The sequence below is a fragment of the Malurus melanocephalus genome, unplaced genomic scaffold, assembly GCF_030028575.1.
Source record: "Malurus melanocephalus ecotype Western Australia unplaced genomic scaffold, MMel_1.1 scaffold_2, whole genome shotgun sequence".
Lineage (NCBI taxonomy): Eukaryota > Metazoa > Chordata > Aves > Passeriformes > Maluridae > Malurus > Malurus melanocephalus.
The window spans coordinates 8,084,662-8,107,335 of record NW_026623234.1 but is presented as its reverse complement, the minus strand read 5'-3'; the positions used below and the strand labels follow the sequence as shown (position 1 = coordinate 8,107,335).

The 22,674-nt window shown below is 43.9% G+C and overlaps 1 protein-coding gene across 3 annotated transcripts in view; it reads left to right on the top strand.

The window, feature by feature from the left end:
• Positions 1-22,674, top strand: part of GALNT16 (polypeptide N-acetylgalactosaminyltransferase 16) — a 69,690-nt gene that overhangs the window by 37,920 nt on the left and 9,096 nt on the right. For all 3 annotated transcript variants that reach the window (XM_057367142.1, XM_057367133.1, XM_057367151.1), the window contains exons 4-14: positions 1,914-1,981; positions 4,393-4,458; positions 5,190-5,311; positions 7,321-7,408; positions 8,381-8,465; positions 9,467-9,570; positions 13,129-13,255; positions 14,150-14,242; positions 16,321-16,404; positions 16,885-17,026; positions 18,294-18,410. In XM_057367142.1, coding sequence (XP_057223125.1) covers positions 1,914-1,981; positions 4,393-4,458; positions 5,190-5,311; positions 7,321-7,408; positions 8,381-8,465; positions 9,467-9,570; positions 13,129-13,255; positions 14,150-14,242; positions 16,321-16,404; positions 16,885-17,026; positions 18,294-18,410 — 1,096 coding nt within the window. The remainder of the gene's footprint in view (positions 1-1,913; positions 1,982-4,392; positions 4,459-5,189; positions 5,312-7,320; positions 7,409-8,380; positions 8,466-9,466; positions 9,571-13,128; positions 13,256-14,149; positions 14,243-16,320; positions 16,405-16,884; positions 17,027-18,293; positions 18,411-22,674) is intronic.

The following is a 22,674-nucleotide window of genomic DNA, read 5'->3' as shown; positions in this document are numbered from 1 at the left end:
TTTTTTGCCTAAAAGTGATGATTGTCATGGCAGACTCTGCACTTCRGTGAAAGGAGATATTAGGATTACTGTGCTCCTTGTTAAAAAGACAGGCAAGACAGAGTGCAAAGAAGATTAAGTACCTTTCCCAAGGATTCATAGCAAGTTATTGCAGAGCTGAGAGAAGAACAGGGCACTGTACAATGAACTGTGAACTCCTCCAGGGGTGTGTTCTCTCTACTGGTGAATCAGTGGACAGGTGAAGGAAACAAAATTATATTTTTCCCCAGTTATGTTGAGTTGAAAGAGCTGAAACTTATGGAGAAAATGTGAGCATTGCTAATAATCAGGCTAGTGGGAGAAGCTGTAGAATGCYATTATACTGTGGCCTGTCTGGGTTGTTCTGCACTGTGTTTGCACAGACAAGAATTTCAGTGCAGGGCAACCTTGTCTGTAAAATATGCAGATGATGACAGTGCTGGGAGAAGCTGCACTTAGAATGGCAGGGGAACATCCCCCCACCTCCCACCTCACCATACTACAGGATCCAGAGAGGTATGAGCCAAGAGGAGCAAATGAGATTCAGCTTTGGAAAACGCAAGCTCAGTCATCTAGGGACAGGCAGGCTCAAAATACAAATACTATCAGAGGCAGATAAAGCACTGTGAATCTGAAATAGAGTGGGATGTGATACTGAGCAACAGAACAGTCAGAATTTTGCTACGTGAGAAAGCAGAAAACTCTTCCAAACTGAGGAAACATTGGCTCTGTATGCAAAGCCACCAGTGATCTTACTTAACTAGAGAGTAATTGATTTCTCTACAGCTTCATTCCTGGCAGTATAGGATTATTCTTGTTGTCTGTTATTTCTGTTGTTTTATATTTCCTATATAAAACAACAACAACAAAATGCAAAAGAGAAAAAAGGCCAGAATTTTTTCTCCAATATTGCTTAAAAGAGTAGGTGCCACTGAAATAGGACAGGTTTCTAGAACTAGGAGGACCGTGTTTACCTCTGGTTTTAGTATTAAAATTTGCATAACTGCCCTCTTCATTGGACTGCCTAAGCATCACTGAGCAACCTTGTTGAATTTAATGAGGACCTGCCTGTGCATAGAGGCATCAGAGGAGGTTTGAAAGGGGAMTATACTGTGTGATGGTAGTAAAGCCAAGGGAAAGACTTAAAGAAGCTCATGGAAAATGAATTCAAGCATTTAAAATTAATGAGACTGATAAAGAGGTCAGAATCAAACTGCTCAGACTCCAGGGTACCATAGTGCTGAGGAGGGCAGAAGGTTTTATCTGCTCTCCTTGTGGTATCCTGCAGATGCAAACTCACTGCAGACCCAAGGGTATTACATGGTACAGTGCACCCAGCCTGAGGAAAGGAGGTGTTTACAGCAAGTGTGGTGCTGGTTTGAAAGACAGACAGATAACAGGCAAAAGAGGGGGGAAAAATCCAAATCCAGAATACTGGCAGTATTTCCTTTCTGAAGAAGGGAATTGGTGATAAAGCTCGAGTAGGTCTCACCTGTTGCATTGAGATAGAGCTCCTTGCTGGGGAAAGTGGCAGCTCTTTCCACACTCCAGTAATGATGAGTTCTGCCCAGAGTCTGGCTGATRGGAAGGCCTTGGGGCAGGGGGTGCTCTCCATTTCATCTCTGTTTAGAGGTAGAGAGCATCCTGCAGCACCCTGTGCTAGCTGTCCCCAGGCAGGTCCCACAGTTGGATCCTGGCTGGGGATCCTTGTAAGGTCTGGCTGAGAGGCCATAGCTCTGTGGGATATTCTGTTGCAAGGGCAAGGTCACCACTTCCACTTTCCTGGAGTTTGGTGTTCCTGCTGTAATGTGTAGCACAGCAGATTTCTGTCAGTCCTAACATGGTCCTTATTATGGCMGCTCACAGAATGTCTTTTTCTCTCCTGGTGCTTGCAGTGTTCTGAACCGCACCCCTCCCGGTCTCATCCAGGAGATCATTTTGGTAGATGACTTCAGCTCAGATCGTAAGTTTGGACATATTTCCTTTACTTGTATTTCTTCCTTCTGTTTTCCTGCTTTTTGYTGGCTCTGTTGAGTCCCCCTCCCTCACAGATTCCCTCTTGTCTGTATGCAGGAGAAAAAGGAAAGGAAGTAAGTCTTTCTGTGTTTAACGTCCATGCATGGYAGAGGCCAGGGCTTCTTCCTCTCTTTTTCTTACATTGGGTCTTCCTTTTCTGTCAGCGTGGCTGTTTTTGCTAGGTTGCCAGAGATCTCAGCTGAGTTTCCTGATGCACCATTTGGTGAGCTGTTTAGCACAGATATATATGTAGCAATGGTGCACATGAGCAGAGCAGGTAATTACAGACCAAGAGACAAGAAGAGGATGCAGTGGAGCATTGCTCCAGCAGAAAATTGCTGCCTGGGATCCTTCAGGCAGACCAAGGCAAGACTGTCTGTCTGCCTCCATGTGTCTGGGATCCCTGGTGTCCCTGTGGGAAGCTGTGGAAGAGTTACTGCTTTGGACATGACCATACCTTCTTCCGCAGCTTGGCACAGGGATGGAGTGTCCACAGGGACTGGAGGCTCTACAGTCTTTCCATCTGTACACTTGCTCTTTCCCGTGGCTGTTGTGTAGTAGTTGTGAGGTGGTGGGGATAGGAGACTTCTGCTTCTTCCCGTGATGTGYTCTAGATTCAAGGACAATCTGGTTATGTGCCATTTACAATAATTGGCAATTACTCCTTCAGAACACTTTTCAGATAGCTGTGAATGCCCACCTTGGCCTGCAGAGGTAAGGAAGCAATGCTATTTTGATTTTGCAGCTAAATACTTACTAGTGCTCACAAAAAGAAACTTTTTTAAAGATGGATGCTGAAATGAGGGATTTACATTTCTGAGGGCCTTACACTATGACTTGAATAAGTACTGAGCGGTGCTCAGCTGTTAAAGTTCAGTGTTTCTGAGCACTTCCAACAAACAATCCTAAGTGTTCCACATTCTGCACCTAAAAATTCAGTTCTCAATGGGCAAAGTGTTCCAGATGAACACCGATGGATTTCTGGTACCTCTTCTGCACAGGRTTCAACCAGAAACTCACATTTAGGCTCCTCAGTAAACAGAAAGATTTTTAAAAGCTTCATCCTATCACAGCTTTTATTTTTTTTCACTGACAGTTTGGTATTTGTGTATATAGCCATTTCTCTGAGACATCTTCCTGGAGGCACTTCAGCACGTTTGAGGTCTGACACTTTGCTTTAATACCTGCCTTAGTTTCTCAAATATACTGAGAGTCTGTCATCTCTGGCAAGCAGCTGCAGGCAGAATGATGTGCTCCACTCCTGCAGAGTGAAAGACTTAATAAGGATTCTCATTTCTGAAGTTGTGACTTGCTAAGAGCATCGCCTTCCCCTGTAGCAGAGGTCCAGCAAAATCTTGGTGCTCTGTAATTCAGGGCACCTGCCACTTCCCTTGGATGATGCAGCATCTGCCAAAGWGCCAACAAAAGAGCAGTATTTCACATTGCATGTATCCTTGAGAATGGAAGTGCTTGCACAGGAACGTGCTAAGAGATGCACTTTGGCTAAGGGCCTTTGTGATCCCCCAGAGTGCTCAGTCTGTGAAAAGAGGACAGCAGGAAAGAGGGGGCATGGGGTGTGAAAAGGAATGTGGAATAAACATGGAAACTGGGGTGAATTTGATGGAGCAAGAAAAAAGAGCAAGTTAGAAATTGCTGTTCCTATGACGTCTGCTAGGGCAGGAATAGAGAGAGGGTGACAGAGAATTAAAGAATGCTCGTTGGTACCTGAGCTGGAGCAGGTACTGTTCCTCTCCTTCATCCTCCCTTGGTAGTGTAAATAAGGGATGCCAGGAGTTTCTGGCAAAAGCTGCCAGCAAAGCCCTTGCGTCAATGTGACGGTGTCTCCAAGGAAGCAGGTCACACTCCAGTGGCTTTTATTAAATAAAATCAAGGGGAAACTGCCCTGAGAATAAATGGCAGGAAATGCCCGGATGAGCCACTGAAGGCAAAGAGAGTGGCTACAATCACTTCATGTTACAGAACTCTTTTCTCCTTGGTAGTTTGGTGATTTGCAGTCCCAATTCCCTGTGTTCCCTCCATTTCATTAGTGTCCAGTGCCACGCTGCCAGCACATGCCCCATTGTTCTTGTGAAATGCTGAGCAGGAGAGATGGAGGCCTGGCTGTTCAGGGGATTGGGAAACATGGGCTCAGCTGCCTGAGGAGGACAGCAAGCAGGCAGTGCTCTTCTGAGTACTCTTTAGACAAAAGGATTAAGGCCATCAGGCTGATCAATGTGATTTTAAGTGAAAGCAGAATTTCCCTCCCATGGAGAAGCAGGAGGACAGTTAATTGGGGCTCTATGTTGAAGTCAAATAATTCATGTATGTGTGCCAAATGTCTTTTTTGCCTTCCCTAAGCTGAGGACTGCCAGCTCCTTACCAAGATCCCAAAGGTCAAGTGTCTACGAAACATCCGTCGAGAAGGTGAGTATGGAAAGATTTCTAAGTTCAAAGATTTTGCCTGTTTTTCCACATGACCCTGCTTGCCTGCCAGCTGCTTACATGTTGTTTCTTGAAGTTTGTTTTTGCTTATCAACTCTCAGGCTTCAGGGGTCTCATTTACTACTTAAATAATGAGAAGTRGTGTCCAGAGGCCCTGGCTGGAACAAAGACCACATTTTAAGATCTTTGAATCTGAATAAAGATGCAGATGTCTTTTGCATCTTRTCCTTTTAAACTCAAGCTAGCTCTTGCACTTTCAAATGCAAGATAACAAGCCATGTAGGAGATGTGGGAGAAGGAAAAACAATCATATATCTATCATAAAGAGATACAATTAAGGAAAGTTTTTTCTCATATATCTCCTACATGCATATATAGTAGCTCTGACTTTCCCAGCTGCTCTTTAGTTTGACTCACATATGTTGGCTTACTTCTAAAGCTGCCAGTGCACAGCAAGAGTGAGGATCAAGAAGGAGAGACAGGAATCACTGTTTAGCTCACAAGGAGCATCCCACACATTGGGATGGTCTGTAGGAAAGAAAGGAGTCATCTGAGAGCTGGGCTGATAGCTCTGCAGGGCAGAATAGGGGACAAATGAGGAGAATCACCTGCTCTTCTCCTGTAATGGCCACACAAAGTATTTTTTCTGAAGGAGATTCAGTTGTTTCCTGTTCTAACCTTCCTGCTCCTTTGCTGTCCTTTCCTCCTTGTAGGGCTGATTCGCTCTCGGGTGCGAGGAGCTGAAGCGGCAACTGCTGACATCCTCACCTTCTTGGACAGTCACTGTGAGGTCAACAGCGAGTGGCTGCAGCCAATGCTTCAGAGAGTGAAAGAGGTGAGCACCACGTCCTGCTCTGGCATGGATGGAGCTGGCCTGTCCTGGTGGATCTGCTGCCCTCATGTGCCATCAGCAGCACTGGTGAGGACAAGGCTTGCCAAGATATTCCTCAGGCAGGCTGTTACAGAGGAAGGTGTGGCCTGAGCTAGATGGGCAAGAGATCCCTGATGGGATTCCACRTTCTGCCAGTGTGACAAGGCAGGAGGTGCAGAGGGATGGGGTGCAATGGTGAGTGCTGGAACCACCAATTTGTACYTTGTCTCCTGCAGGCATTGTGCCTCTTAGTCCTGTTCACCCGTATRTAGGACAGCCACTTGGGCAACTTCTCCATGGTTTCCATCTCCCTTCTTGCTGCTGGACCCTCTCCTCTGCCTTGTCACTGCCAAAATTCTCCTTCCATTAATGTTCCCACTGAGCTGCCAGCATACATCACCTGTATGCAGGCAGCTTTCCAGCACAGAGAGGCTGCCTGTGAGTGCAGGGATGTCYCTTTGATGGTTCACTTGGCAAAGGATTGATGTAAGGCTGGAACAGTGAAAATGAGGYGGAAATATTAGCAGCTGTCACCCTGACTGCACTGTAGAGCTGGAGGGGGAGACCATACAGCTCTGCTGTAAGAAAAGGCAGGGGAGAGGTGATGAGAGAAGCATGCTTGCAAGTGGCTGTGATTGTATCCCTCTGAAAGGARGATCCCATGAAGTTATGGGCCTCAGGAGAAGGGGTGGGGGCTTTAATGTTGCTTTGTAAGCATGTCTGATTAGCATAATAAGAAAGAACAGAAGAAGCTGAAACTTCAGGATTGATGAATTAAAAGCTTCTGCTTTTTATTCTTGTTCAATAAATTCTCTGTCTCAGAAGCCCATAAATATTTAGTCTGCTATTGGTCTTTAAGTCAAGCTGCACCAGCACCAGCATAGGGGTCCCTAAGCAGAAAGAACCTCACTCATTTCTTTAGGGAAGTATCTAAATTGCAACAGCCTGGCAGCTGACTCCAGTATACAAATTTTTAAGTGGGTAGATTTCAAGTCAGCCTATTTTCTACATTCCTGATGGGTATCCTAGTTCAGATTTCAGCCTTTCCCCAGCCAGTCCTGGCACTGACTGGTTGGAGTAGTGGCTGGCACACCAGGCTGCCAGGTGGGTACTGGGGGACTCAAGCTGGGCAGACACGCTCTCATTGGGCAACCATCACAGCTCAGAGGGGAAAAAACATGAATGATAGCTCTTACCAAGGATGTGCTATCCTGTGCTACATCAGGAGGAACTATTGCAAGGCACAAAATGAAGGTTTGAAAGGAAAGACACGCATGATGGCAGCTGTCCAATAACAAGGTGCTGTTTCTGGCATTRCCAGCTCAGTTTCATTTTATATGTCAGCTGTCACAATGCTGTCTTTAATGCCCTGTCTTATGATGTTGAAAAATTGTTCAACTTCTATGCACTAAAAGGATTGCAGAGGAAAACTGACTAATAAACTGACTCATAAATATACGCCTTAATGGCAATAGTCACAATATCTTAATATTACATATACAATGTATCATATGTATTATAATGTTTGTATTATGAATCTTAAATGTGGGGTCTTGATTCATGTACTTGTTAGGAAGATGTTTTATTAGGGGGTTGATAATTTCTAGGCTGATGATAGTTAATTCAAGGATGGTTGAGCAGAAGATGTGCTGTCAATAGATATCAAAAGCAAGCACAAAACCCTTGGGACAGTGATTCATGCCCTGTGACTTGGGCAGGAAATAAAGAGCTGGTTTTTAGTGACATTTCTAAGTGTTGAAGTCTGACTCCATTCCCCACATCCATGGAGTGCAGCTGGCTAGTACCCACCATCTCCATGTTTGGATGTAGTGACCACAGATAGCAGAACCATATTGGAGAAACCAGACMAAGATTTACATGTGCAACTTTGTGTTTCCTGATCCCTGGTAGCCTTGTCAGATATTAAAAAAAAAGCCTGACTCCTTTTTTTTTCCCCTTTCTCTCTCCCTCAGGATTATACCCGAGTGGTGAGTCCAATCATTGATGTTATCAGCCTGGATAATTTTGCCTACCTGGCAGCATCAGCAGATTTGAGGGGAGGTGGGTGTAATGAATGGCTTATGTAAGTTAGACCRGAGGGATGGTGCATGAAAAATAAATTGTGTTATCTTCAGCTTTCCAAGAAAACAGTGATGATCTTTTCTGATAGGTTATCTATCCCTTTTTCTCTGCAACTTGCGAAGTCAGACCTTTTGAATAGTTAAAACAAAACTCAGCTAATATTTTCCTCTTGAACTTGAATCACTGTCATAACATTTAGCAATTTCAGGACTTAGTTAATTGTTTAAATATCTCACCATGTCCTCACTATGCTGCATGCATACTGGCGTCTGACAGGCACTTCCATTTGCTGCTTTGATCTGCCAGGATATCTCCTGGCATCTTCTGAAAAACATTTTTACCTGTCTCCTCACAGCTGAACCCTCTGCAGCTGTACCTGTGCTCACCCCATTTTCTGGTACCCTTCTACATCTTTTATGGCTGGGGTTTACTTCTGCACTGCTTGCCAGCCAAAGGCTGCCTGTTCTTTGGCTGCCCTTCACAATGGTCTAAAGTTACTGTGCTGTGCTCTGCTATCCACCACAGGCCATTCATAAGTACATGGTAGTCTTGAAAGACGTGGTGGCTACAATGATCTGCAGGCCTTTGTTCCCACAATAGATCACATCCCACAAAGTCCTTTACTAAAGCCTCCTAACTTTGGCAGACAGGGTTTGACTTTGGTAAGATAGACAGGCCAAAATATGGTAACATCTCAGACTGACAGCACTYCCCTGAAGGTGTGGAGTGAAATCAAGGAGAGATCTGTAATGCTCAGGAATGATGGTGCCAAGACAGAAGTTGGTGAGGTCTACATTAGGATAGACTATTGCCATTTTGAGTAGCCTGTGAGGGAGGTCAGGGAAGGAACATAGGGATAGTCTCCACCTTTGTATCACAGGCTATCACTGAAGCTAGTAGTACTGTTTTTACAATAAGAAAACAAAATTGGCGTGTCTTTTTAATTTTCAGGGTTTGACTGGAGCCTTCACTTTAAGTGGGAACAGATTCCTATAGAGCAGAAGATGTCCAGAACAGACCCAACTCAGTCTATAAGGTAACTCCTCCAAATGTCTTTGCCAAGCCTTCACCGAGGGGGCAAGGAGGGGACTGCCTTGCTGAGGACAAAACCCACTGTGTTCACTTGATGACAAACTCTTCATGTTATTTTTTGAATACACTGAGGTCTGTACCCTAAGTGTGAGAGTATTGCTCTCTGAATATTCTAACAATAGCAATTATATACTAGCAGGCATTATACCTCTCCAAGCCACCTCTTYTTCTATATGTTTGTTCTTGTGGTCTCACTAATTCAACACTGAAGGCCTCAGAAATCCTTTTGGGTTTTTTTAATAACCTCCATCTTTCAGATGAAAGCTTAAGGAATGGAGCAGATAAACGGTCATCAGCATGTGTAAAGCAGATCAGAGAACTGAATCCTACCTAGTAATGTGGGCACAGAATTACTCTCACCTACTAAATCTGCATGTTCATGGACAAAAGAGATTCTGTCGGCTAGAACAGTTGTTGCCAGCCTCACTGCAGGGTACATGGCTCTGAGACATGTGGAATGTAACAAATCCTGATATGAAAAGTCATGGTGCTTGTCTGTTTAGGCAGATAGCTCTCTATTTGTAATATAAAAGCATCATTTAATTCCTTTGTGTAATTTGTGAGCCTGTTTTGCACTCCAGAAGCAACCAGCTTGCTAACAGCAGAGCAGTACATGCAGCAGCCTATCACACCATGGCTGATTGGTGAACACAGTCGTCAAACAGTTCCCATCATTCCTTCACACTGTGCATAATTTGTATAAATGCAAAAGACACAGCATTACTCTTGTAGCGCTTGCAAGACCATCTAACAAAGGCAGGAGGATGATCTGTGAGGGGCAGCTCAGAAACCTGCTGCAGGCTCACATTCCTGCTCTACTACTTTTCTCTTTTAAATGAGTTACAATTTGTGAGGCCTGGACAAATTGTCTGCCCTTTAAAAATAGGTTTGTGGTGCAACTTATATSTGTGATTATTTTGTCTAGATTTCTGTTTTCTCTTCCAGAACTCCTGTCATAGCAGGAGGCATCTTTGTGATTGACAAGTCCTGGTTTAACCACCTGGGAAAATATGATACTCAAATGGACATCTGGGGAGGAGAAAATTTTGGTGAGTTTAGGATGTTTCAAGGGAATRCCACACTAATGAAAAACCACCTCCCAGTCTTCATCACGTACCAGAACACCGTTTGTGAGAGATCTGATCTGCATGTGTGAGGTTAGAGACGTGGTCAGGTAATCCCCAAGGTGGTTGGAGCTGTATCGCAGTCAGCATAAACTAAATGGGGACTTTGTGTGATCAGGCTACCCTCTCCTACAGGCATTTGTGCTATTTTACAGGAGCTTCCAGAGTACAAGAAAGAAAGAGGAACCTTCTGATGTTTAAATTGTTGCTTGTTTTTCAAGACTATTCCTCCAGTTCTTCACATGACAGTCTGTGTTGCCCCAGCTCTGAAGTGGGCAGCCAATCCTGTAGTCTCCTCTTGTACCTTTCCCTCTCTTGAAGCCAAGTGTGAATTGTCTCCCAGCTTGACAGGTCAGAAGGGTATTTTTCATGATAAAACAAGCCTCTTTGTAAGTGGAATTGGGTTACAAATAGATTCAGCATGCAAACATTGAGAAGCAGACTAGGGCATCACAAACATCTGAGGAATTCAGAGGCCCAGTGTAGTCCAGTCCACTCACATGCTCTTATAGGCCATGGTGCTTAAAACCCATCTCCTTGCACTTCATGGTGGCACAGATATTCCAGGCATCTCTCTTTGCCCCATGTGAAGGGATGCTGYAGTGTCACCAGGTGTTAATGACAAAAGCAAGAAGAATGTTAGAGAGAGGTTCTCGGAGACCTGGAGACCTCAAGTATCCAAGGCATTCATTTAGAAATGGTGCAGATGGAGCTGAAGAGATAAGAGCCTTCCTTTTTGTAGTCAACTTAAATAGGTTTCTCTGTAGCTAACACAGCCAAAAAAAAATTCTGTTCGTACAGCTTCCATAAATGTCACAGATATATAAATAAAACGCTTTAAAAAAGAATTTGTATGGTGTTTACTAGCACCTGGAGAACCAATTAGAAAGAATGAAATAGTCAGGAAGAGGAAACTTTKGTTTGTCTGAACACAGCTGGCAAASCTGCCTMTTTCTGAAATGCTTTCTGAAACCASGAAATAATATTTTGGGCTGAYAATRGACCCTCAAAGTACCACATTTAAAAGCAAAATATCTAATAATGAGCRTTCTCTGTTTTCCCAGGTCTTGCTTCATTTTTATGGTACTCATTATATTAAATAGTGATATTAAATAGTGCTGGCATTGKAATCTCAGCAGTGCTAGTGGCATCAGCTAAGCACTGTGGCAGAAGTTACAGGAAGCCTTTACCCAGGCATGAAGATTCCCCTTTCCTGTGTCCCTCAGACTCCTCTGCACTGCCAMACTCAGCTCCATGCTGCTCAGCTGTTCCAGCTGCAAAGCCTGCTACTTGGCCATTCTGCCAACCTCTGAGATGCAGCTGTGTAAAAGCTGTAAACCCAAAGATTGAGAAAGAATATTTCTTTAGGCTTTTGTCTGTCTGCTTCTGCCCACCTGGGTGCCCARTGTTGTAGTTTTGTATGTCAGTAACATGATGCTAAGTGGAGCTGTCTGCCATAAGTAGCAGTAAATTATTTGCATGCTCACAGCCATTCTTCCATGTAGAGCTGATCAAAACCACAGAAYTGCTGCACAGAATTTGCTTAGTTCTCCGTGAAATAGCTCTAGTAAAGCCTGRCAGTGGCTGGCCAGTTGCCACTTGCCAGTTTTGCCTTATTAATGTGTTTTTTYTGTAAATKCWGTAWMTTCTGTSACTTRTCCCTCAGCCTCCATCAAGTCTGTTGCTGCTGAAAGCAGAAGGCTAGAAATCAACCCGGATTTGACAAGAAAAAGTATTCGTATTCCTTGAAGAATTCAGAATGGTTGATTTACCCTCTTCAAAAAAAAAAAAAAGTTTACCATACTCAATTGAAAACTGGGGTTTCTGATCAAGGAAAAATACTGATAATGTTATGAAACATTAYTTTTACTAAATATTATAATTTTGAGTGGAAAGGGGCTGTTTGGTTTAGGTCATCATTTGTAGATGAGATGAGAGAGTGGTTCTGTCTAAAGTGATGGGCGAAGTCTTCTCTTGGGAAATGGACATCACTTGTAAGTTACACATGCCAGACTGAGAGTTTTRTTTCTGTTGTAGACCAAAGTGAGTCAGAAACTCATTGCAGGAGAGCAAATGTCAGCTGGACAYATCACCAGAGAGAAATTTATGTMTTGGGGTTTTTTTTTGTTTGTTTCTAAAACCCTTCCTTGCTTCAAATCTGGAACTCCCTGTTGAAAAGAATCTGAAAAGAATTACTCTGGAAGAGTCAGGAGAGAAAAGAGCTAGTAAGAAATACTACAAAATACAGTCTAATCAAATGGTGTTTTTTTACTTAGAAGCTAGATTAAATACACCATCTCCCCCCATCCTGCAACTCACTGTTTGAACTACCTCTCAGCATGCAGAGAGGAAAGCTATGGAGAAAGATGAAGGCTGGGGAGATGTTAGCGTTTGTGCATGGTTTCAAACATCCATTRGATCTGGATACGTAATTTCTTTTTAGTTTCTAAGCATCAGAGCCACATAAATCAGGCATTACTGCAGGGAAATCCCAACTGAGTCACGTTTTGTAGTAATCAGTCTATTCCATCTGAAGCCCTTTTGGTAAGGACTACCAAACTACCCAGCTAATTTTCGTTTTCCTTCTTTCTTCTCATCACCACATGAATTGCAAGTGGAAAACCCCTCTGGTGTGGCAGTGATCAAACTTGTGAGGACAGACCCATAAGTTTGAGCAAGGTCACATGCCTTCTGTGATGCAAATAAGTGCCTGTACATCAAAGCTCCATGTTCTTCCAACACTTGAACARAGTGTTGAATCTAGCTTCAGGATAGGGTGGATTTCTTCAAGCAGCAGGATTCTGTCTGTGTTTTCATAGCTGTACTGTATTAGACTGGTATCTGCTCTGAGCAGTTCCCCCAGCAGAGGCAACTGTAACAGTCATCCTCTTACTTTTTTTTTTTTTACATTAATAACAGAGCCAACCAGAATGAGAACAAGGAGCTGTTGTAGGGTGGATAACATAGAGCTGTGAGGGAGAGAACTTCACTCTAGACATTGACTGTGCCCTCATCTTGGTTCTCTTCTTTCCCCTTGTCTTCTTAATTCCCTTTCCTCCTCACAGGATTTGCTTTACACAGTAAATTCTTCCTTTTTAATTCCATCTATGCTCAGGGATGAGAGTAACAGAAGTCCAGAACAATGTGTGTGTGTGGAGGGGGGAGTGATCTCAGTYTGTTTCCAAATGCCATCCTGAGGTCCTGACATCTGAGCAACCTCTAGGACCTGGTTAAATGCAAAGGTGTCTCACTAAAATCAGACCAAAGAGGGGCAGGACTGGAGAAAGCTTGGAATTCCCTGAGCCCAGTGGTTGTCTACATTTTAACAATGGGAGAACAGTGCCTCTGCTCTCTCCATGGCACTGCTTTCCCTGATTCTGCTGTTGCAGGCAATACACCTAGAGCAGAGGGGCAAGGAAGTTGCCCTTCTTGGAGCTGTTGCCTACTTGCCTGCGGCTGTGTGACTCTTGGGGTCTCTTCCAGAGCTCTCTTTCCGAGTGTGGATGTGTGGTGGCAGCTTGGAGATCGTTCCCTGCAGTCGAGTGGGACACGTGTTCAGGAAGCGCCATCCCTATGACTTTCCTGAGGGCAACGCGCTGACTTACATCAAGTAGGTGTTGGGTAGTTCCAGGTAGCAGCTTCGTGTTGGGCGTGGCTAAATAAGTTTGAATTCTTTGTTGTGCTTTTGCCTGGTAACAGAGTGCAGCTTGTGGCTGAGCATCTGTTCTCAAAGGAAGGATGAGTTGCTGTTTTCTKTGAACAAAACCTGTTCCCTTCTGTGTTGTTTGTGTTGGTGTGTCTTACTCCTCCTCAGTCTCTGGTGGAGGCAGGGAGCAGTATGCCAGAGAGAGACCCTGGCCATTCACAGTTGCTGCCCTGTGGCATGTGCCTGGGTGTCAGCAGTCCTTGGACATCTCTGTTGTCTGTGAGCTGTACCTGTTCTAAGATAAGCCCTGAGGACAACTTCTGCTGCAGTAGATGGGAAAAGAGATGAGACAAAGTGCTTGCCAGTGGAAGCACTGATGCAGGGTCCCAGAGAGATGGTGAAATCTCCATCATTGGAGATTTCAAAACTCAACCAGTCAAGACCCTGAACAACATGACCTAATCTGAAKCTAGTCTGCTTTGGGCAGGAGGTTAGAGGTTAGATAGAGGTGCTTTCCAAGCTGAATTATCCCATGGCCTTATTCTAATCTGGGAAAAGGGGTACTAATGAGTGTGATGGTGACAAGGCCCAGTGTCTCTGCAGAGGAASTATGTGTGAAAATGTCATGGTAAACTATGGCTGTTAAATTTGTAACTTCCAAACTGAAGTGTTCTTGCAAGGCTGTGTAGACTTAGCATGCTCAGTGTCTGTCCATCCATACTGCCCACTCTGTTTTGTGTTTGGGGCTGTCCCCCACTCTCTCTGGGCAGACAKCCCCAAAGCAGTGCCTGCTGGCTGGGAGGGCAGGTTCTGCAGCACAGCATTTCCTCAGCCCAGCCTCTGCTCATGCCCACACAGGAACACCAAGCGCACGGCAGAGGTGTGGATGGATGAATACAAGCAGTACTACTACGAGGCCCGGCCGTCTGCTATTGGCAAGTCCTTTGGAAGGTAAGCTGCCCCAGACCTTGGTAGGAGGGCTCTGGTTAACCCCTTGGTAGCAAGAAACAGTTTTGAGGTCTTCTTTGAGGTTAAGTGTGAGAAACAGAGGTGCTCTCARTGGCTGGCTTGCCAGGGAGATCGTAGCTGGAGTGTCTGGTTAATGAGGTTTGCTTCTAATTCACTCTATTTTTTTCCCCAGTAACCCTGCATAAATCATTTGTTAGCAGAAGGGCAGAGGGATCTGTAATGAAATTAAAAGACCAGACATTTTAAGTGGATAGATAGGAACATTTTTCTAACACAGCATGCAGCTGTTCTGGAAACATGAGCTGTGCAGTTACTAGAGCTGGATCTGAAGTTCCTCTGTGGATGCAGGATCCCAGGGCAAGCGCAGCTGGCTGGCACTCTCCTCTTTCCTGATGGATGAAGAGTGATTTGCCTAGTTGGTAGGGCAGGAGAGAGCGTGGCCAATGGTAAGATGTCTCAATTGGAAACACAGAGCTGTGCTCCCTAGAGCACCTTTGTTAAAGCTGTTTGCAGGCCACATGGGATTCACTGTTCTCAGCTGGTTCTCTGGGACCCAGAAATGAGTGATGGACACCAAACCTTGGATGAGGSGAGAGCTTGCTCTCTTATGGTCTCAAATCCCCATGTCTCCTGAATTAGTGTAAAAATCCCAGCAGTGCTGTATTTCTGTGGGTTGACTCTGCCTGTGAACAAGTGACTRTTGTTGGATCAGTGTAAGGACTTGGCAAATGTGGCTGTGTCTCAAATGTGTAGCTGTGTGCACAGGGTAATGATGCATCTCCTACTTACTTATGACAACCGGGTCACTTTTCTTGCTGTACACTGTGCTTTATTATCATGATGCATTACAAATCTTCATAAAAATAGCTTTGCCTGCCTAATTTATCAGTCCTTGAGCAGACTGCAGCAGCTGGGCTGGGACCAAATAGCAAGTAACCCTGCTGCTTGTGAAGGAAAACAGACTATTGCATATTGTATGTGGATATATTGCTCATGTGTTTTAGCAGCAAAACCTGTGGTTCTTGCTCACACAGATTTCCTAGTAACTTTACTGGCAGCATKAGCTGAATAAAAGCTGGAGCAGAGCATAAGGCTTTGATTTCAGGCAATTTCCTGTAGTAACAGATCAGTGAACCTGCATTAAATCTAGATTTTAGGGTGCAAATGCCTTTGATACCATCACTGACAACTGGGCCTAAAATGGACCCTCCTTCCCCACAATTCTCATATGGATATAAAATCCAGGAATATTCCCGAGGGATGTGGCCTCATGTATACGTACATACAGTGGCCTCTGTGTGCTGAGGTTGGAAAGGTACACGGGTACAGTTGAAATTCTTTCCCAAGACACAAGTGTAGTGTTATAGCATAAAGACAAGAGTTCCTGGTTTTGCTGCTCAGTAGGACTGCTGGAGGGAAATCCTCTTCTTCAGCCAGATAAAGCCAAAGAAATCAGCAATGGGAGGACTGCCACAGCAWACACTACTGAGATGTTGAGGTAATCTCCCTTTATAGTCCCATCCTTGCCCCAAACTGCTTAAGAACAAATAATTAAGTTCACAGAGTCTGAGTTCTCCAAGCTGAGCCTAGAGCATSTGCCATGAGCTAGACACATGCTTTAGCACACACAGGTTATTCATCTGTATGTACCTGAGCACAAACACTTTCCAGGCCTTTTCAGCAGCTGTCTTGTGCAGGTTTCATGGTAAGCCTCCACAGGGGCACCCAGAGGCAGAAATGCTTTCATGATCTTAYGGCAGTTTTACTGCAATGTATTATTTAACAAGGTAAGACCTGGACTCTGCCATCACTCTGAGCCAAAGGAAGTGYAAGAACAGCTCTCTGAAGGTGTTKGTCTTCCATTTCAGTTTCCTGCCACTTGCCTCTCTCCTCCTTTTCACCTCAGGTCACTGTAGTGCTCTGAACCCAGCAACAACTACACAGGAGAATGACTAATGACAAAAAGTCACATAATTTCCCGCAAACCTCCTGGCCAATTTTCATTGTTCCCCTCCCTCATGTTCACTGCCTTATTCTCAACAAACTGCCTTTGTTTCCAGTGTTGCAGACCGAGTGGAGCTGCGGCGCAAACTGAACTGTAAATCCTTCCAGTGGTATCTGGAGAGTGTCTACCCTGAGCTCAAGTGAGTCAGTTCTTCACTTGTAGAAATCTCTGAGGAATTTGGGAGGTGGGTCACAATGAGAAGATGAGCATTGACAGCAGTAAGCAAAAAAGAGACTTACACTTGGAAAAGATTTCCCTCTGTTCTTCTTTTGGTGAAAACCTCCCGTGTTTTCCTGGCTTGTATTATCACATCTTTGTAAAAGGTCTGCCTTCTGTTCTGCCCSACACAGCTGTCCCTTGGAGATACACAACAGTGGTGTTTTCAGACGTGTGGGGTGTAGACAAGTGCCAGAGCACTACCCCGCTCCCAGTTTTGACTTAGTCTCTGCCCGTTTTTGCCGCCTCCAGATATTTCTGGTGGATATCATGGTGCTGTTGATTCTCTGTGAAATATAGGGGACTGTGTTTCAGTCAGGGGCCAATTACAGCCTTACAAATGTTAAAGTACTTTGAACATTTCTGTGTATGAAGTACCATGCAACTATCATTTTACTTCAAGGATTCCTGAAAAAGAGTTGATTCCRGGAATAATTAGACAAGGAGGAAACTGTCTGGAGTCTCAGGTGCAGGATACCACAGGGAATATGTTGGCTGGCATGGGAAACTGTAAAGGGACGGTGAACAATCCGCCTGTCACCCAGGTAAGGGAGGCTTCAGTTTGGTGCTTTGCTCCTGCTCTTACCCTTTTTATTACCTCAGAATGAAGAGGCATCTCTGGCCTTGGTGGGTTTATATGGGGGCGAATGAAGGGAGAGTTTGAGCCTCTTAATGATTTTAATAGTAAGCAGAAAAAGAAGCTGTGCCCATCCCTCAGAGCTCTGTTGGCTCAGCAGACTCAGCCGTCAGGCACAGAGTGTGAAGGTTTTCAGCACTCAGAGACAAAAGTAGTGCTTGAATGCTCAGGGAGTGACAGACACTTTGAGAATCATTTTGGGRCTGTGCTTGGCTAGTACATCGGTATGTGGATAAGAGATTTGTCTGGGATCAGAAACATTCCTAGGTCTGCCAGCTCAGCTGTAGYTGCAGCTGACTTGAATTGTGCTGTTTTGCAGATGTGTTTCAGTATAAAGCCCAAACAGAGGTTAAATAGCTGATCCCAGTGGCAGTAATGTGGTGCAGTTCTCCTGACTGCAGTGGAACTGTGATGGTTTACACAAGCTGAAGATGTGCACTCAGACTCTCCTTTGGTGACTGAAAGCAGCAGGGAAGCACCTTGAGAAAGTTAAGGGTCACAGTAGAATATTTTATGCCAGAAAATACATGTTCACATCTGTTAACTGTTGGAAAGTAGTTTGCAGCCAGGATTCAATGTGCTGTTTAATCTGACTCATTGTTCTGTGTAATTACAGTTTGAAATCTCTAAAACTTACTGCATTTTGGAATGTCTTCCTTGGGGAAAATATACTAGTAATAATTTGTTGGGTCAGGTATCCATCTAGTTAGAGGAAGGACAAATGAATCAGTTTGTCCTTAGTGCCTGATGGATATCCTTGGATGTGTTTTGGTTCGCTGGACCATCTGTAGGTCCTGGATACCTGTAACAGAACATGTCTGCTACAGAGAATCTGCAGAAGTAGTTGCACATCATATACATCAGGGCTCGGGATCCTCCTTGCTTTGTAGGACTGGGATCTGTAAAGCTGCAGAGCAGAGATGGGATCCAGGGTTAATCAGACACCTCAGATAGGGAGGGCAGCCCACTGCAGCCTTTGAAATGGTCATGATACACCAAGCCTGAGTATAAACTTCTGATCMGGTGAAGACTGCTGTGTAGTCTTCCCAGGGAGCCTTTGGTAGGAARAGAACAAAAGATAGAGGTTTTTTAAATATCTGACAGAAAAAGCTCTCTCTCTCTTACCTGATCACTGTTGGGATCCTAATAGAGCCTTTCTTTTTCTGATTCCAAAGGAGTGGATATTCAGTGACCCTTTAATTAGACAGCAGGACAAGTGTCTTTCCATTACCTCCTTCTCCACTGGCTCTCAAATCACACTGGAAGCTTGCAATCAAAAAGACGGCAGACAGGTAGGTGACTGTGTGAGTTTCAAATGCCTTCATTGCCACGTACCAGTGTACCCACATCAGTGCAGCCAGCAGGGACACACCCAGTACTATCCCAGCACATGAAATTCCATTCCATCTCTGCATCTCCCTCTCTGCTGTGTTTCACAAGGTTGGATGTATGAAAGGGCATGTGACTGAGTAGGRAGTGCAGGATGTGTGTGTGTGCTCTGCCTGGCCCCTCGGCACTGTGGCTGGCTCCAGGTCAGCAGCACCCCAAGCTTCCTTCTTGGACAACTTTATGTGCAGCCAGACTGGTGCATGAATGGAGCACAGCACCAAACAGAGGKAGGGAAGGCAACTGCTTTGAGATACCTAAGGGAAGGGTGGTGTGTGCTATCATTGTTCATTTTTTTAAAAGTGAAAGAGCTGTGTTCTTTGTGTTGCCTTTGGACATCTGAGCAGACCTTTAAAACTTGAGTGCATGCAAGTCATTGAAGAAATGCTGACTGACATAAAGTTGTGTTCCACCTGAACTGCTCCCTAGAGGAAAAATACACAGCAGCAATGTTCCCAGCAAAATGCAGCTCTTTGACTTACACTGTTCCCAAGATGTGCATCCCTGATCTGTCAGGACAAATCAATCATTTTGCCTTACAGCACTAGGTAAGGAATGGCCTCTGCAATGGCCAGGGTGCCCTCAACAGAGACGTGATGTGCCTTTTTTATCAGGACTGGGAGAAGCACTAAAGAGAGCAGGGCAAGAGTGGCAGACAGCAGACTGGACTTGTTTCATTCCTAGTTCCTGTGCTTTCCTCTACACCAAGAGAGAACAAATTTTCTGTCATCCAAGTCTGTGCTGACTGCGCTTTCTGACCTGTCTGTTGCTTTGATAGCCCAAAGATAGAAGGTGGCTCAGCTTTAACCAGTTCTCAGCAGCATCTTCTTTTGTCAGTACCTTTTAATGCTATATGAATCCTTGAAATTAGCTGTTCCTGAAAGAATCCTGTCCATTTATGGAAAACCTGTGTAGACTTTCCTCTAGAGGGCTGGTTAATGCAGAAATGCCTTGAAGACTTGTCATCATGAATACGCTGGGAAAACTCTGAGTTTGGATTAGTCTGCAAGGATATCCCAGGTGGAATGTGCTTGCCTGCTCCTTTTTCATGTTGGCAATCACTCAGCCCCTTGCTGTGTAATTAGGTCACTCAGCTTCTCCTTGTGTGCCTTGCAGTATTTTCCTCCCTGGCAGCAGAGAAGACTCTAGCAGCTGCCAAAATCAGCTGTYTTGCCCTGCCTCCCCTGTCACGGAAGAATAAGGGTCCCTCAAGGAGGGTGGAGTCCAAGCTGTATCAGCCAGAAGAGAGATTAATCCACAGTAATACAAGCAGGCTCATTCTGCTGCTGGGATAGGATTTATTGAGCCTTGATGTGTTGATTATATACAGGCTCGTTATAAAGACATGCACACTCACTTAAGGTTGTGAGCTGTTGTTTTCCATTACCTTATGTGAGGAAACTGCACTTACATCAAGGACTTGACCTAGCAGATGATTTAACTGACTGACTCTAAGCAAGGATTTTGTTTAAGCATTTCAAATAATTAGAGACTGATTTGAATTGCAGCTGCCATTCCAAACTGCCTTGCAGCTGAAGGGATAAGGCGGGTGAAGTGGGAGAAATTAATTTGAATTTTAAATGTAATTTGAGTTGAAATGCTCTTAAATGTTGGGGTCTTTTTTGTAGTCCCAAACTCCCATTTCAGATTTCTACTTATAAAGCCAATTCTACTTGCAGTGCTGAAGTTTGTTGTGTTCCTGGGGAATGTTGTTATGGTTTTTTCATTCCATAAACACAACAGTAACTGTTGTTAACACTGACATTAGATTTTAATTAGCTAGAAGTCAGTCATCTTGCAAACTATTCCATTCTCTCTCCTCCTGATATTCGAGAGGTTGATTTCCAAGAAAGAACAAATTCCCTCAGTTGCCCTACAAATCTCCTGTCTCCCCATGGATACTYACAGCCCAAAATGCAAGTGCTGGGGGAGAGCAGTGTTTTCAAACAYGGGTGTATCCACTTCTCAGTTCAAGCAGTCCTCTCAGAAAATCAGAGGAGCTGAACTGCTTGGGAGAGCTGGAAATGACAAGCAAGAGCCCTGAGTAGGTGGTGTGAGTGGAGGAGGGTGAGCCTGTGCAGTGTGCATCTCACACAATATACTAAGAGGAGATGGCAGCATAAAGAAAGTCCAGCTTTGAACATCTTTCCTGTTATTGTCATCAGAGATCTGTGGTAAAAGATGTTTGGATTTTTCTGACTCTAGATTTCATGTCTGTGTCTGAGTCAGAAAAAGCAACATTTCTGACCAGAGATGGTACACATGATAGCTTTGGTTTTAGTGTCCCTGGGGTGGTTTGGTTAGATCCTCATGACAGCCCCACACAGCTCCTAAAGTTGGTTTTTGCTTTCAAACTTACTGAAGCTGTGCCTGTGSTACGCAGCTGTTCTGCATTAAGCATGTCCCAAGGACAGATTATTTTGTTGTTAATTTTGASTGCTAACAACAGTCCATCTATATATATAGGTTATACTCTAGCAGAGGCTTTAGWCTGTTATGAGTTGTGTTGAGATTATTACCTCAAAATAAGTCTAGAATTTTGCAGGCAGGGGGACATGAGACAATAGTCGCACTTTAGATGATTTTTGGTTCTGTCAGACTCCCTTGGGTTGAGASAACACAGAAATGAAATCTATTTGGCAACATGATCCTGTTGATCATTCAACAGCAACAGCTGGCAGTGCTAGCAGAAGACCAGCCAAAAGCTATTCTGCATAATCAGAACTAGATTTCAAACCAGATGGATGTTATCCATAATGTTATTTGGAGAATAGCGTTTTTAGTTGAATGCACAATAAATTTTTGCCTTCAGCTTTGTTTTTTGGCTGACTGACAGTAGGAGTGGTATTTTAATTTGTATTGTAGTGAGGACAAATAGAAGGCAAAGTGAGAGTCAGACACTTCAACAAGAGAATGAAAATGAGACACATTGGCACAGTATTTCCCAACAGAACAAGAAATGCTGAGWAATCCTATTAAACAGCTATATTTCATTAAAATGTTCTGAAGGAATGTGACCTCAGCTTGAAAATGAGGACACYGAGTGTTTTTTTGTGAGATAAACAGTATTTGAAATCCTTTGTCCTTTAGTATGYCATTGGGAAATTTTTCCCACTTTACTTCTCAGTGTATATTACCTGAAGTGAAGATGAATGCAACTTTATATAAAGTACCTGAAAAGAAAAGGAGTGAAAGCCTGTCTGTTTTGACAGCACCTGACTCAGCATATTCATGATAATAAATAGGTAAAACAATACTGGCAATATGCCGTACCTTGAAAGTAGTTTTAAGGAGACAAGAGTTTCAGTTGTGATTGAGTTTTACAAATTTAAGAGCTCAAAGGAGGACAGTACTTGCTGGATGCTGGTTTGAGCTTTTCCATCACACTCAGTCTCTGCACATAAACTTAAAATCTATTGTTCAAGACCAGCTTCAGGCTGCCCATGGCTCTGCAAATATTACAATATCCTTGGCTACTCCAGTTATCAGCCCTCCATACATTTCTGTTTGAAGCATCTCAGTCCTCATAAATAAAATTTGCCTTTCTCAGCTGTGCTTTCTGAGCTTGGCTAATTCCACTATTTCACGGTTAGGATTTTGAGATAAACTCTGGACTGCCTGGGTTCCTGCCTGGGTTACTGGTGCTTAAAAGAAAACTTTTGAATATCCTGAAGAATTAGACTAATGTAAATAATTTCAGCTCTTGTATATATTGGATAGAAGAGCACTGGCCAGTTTTGACTTTTCTCTTAGTAAATGCACATGGAGTGGTTCTATCCAGCCACCTAAAAGTACTTCGAAATGATAGATAAAAAAGTGGGAGAGATATTTACAAAAAAGTGTGGGAAATTTTGGGTTGACATTAGGGAAGAGGATCAGGACACAATATTTCAAAGAAAATACGGATTCTTTTTTTTCTTCCTCCATCTTCACTCCAAACCTATTCTGACCAGTAAACTGTATTATCTCCATCTGCACAAAAAAGGGAGACCAAAGAGGATTTTCAAGCCAAAAATTTTCACATTGTACAATGCCTGTATCTTTCAAAAGCTTTCCTTCCAAGTACAGGCCAGTCATAATATCTGGGTATAGGAAAAAGAGAAGCAAAGACTCCATGTAACATGTATGCAGAAAATGTCTGCTCTGCTTTTTTGGTTTGGTTTTTTTTTT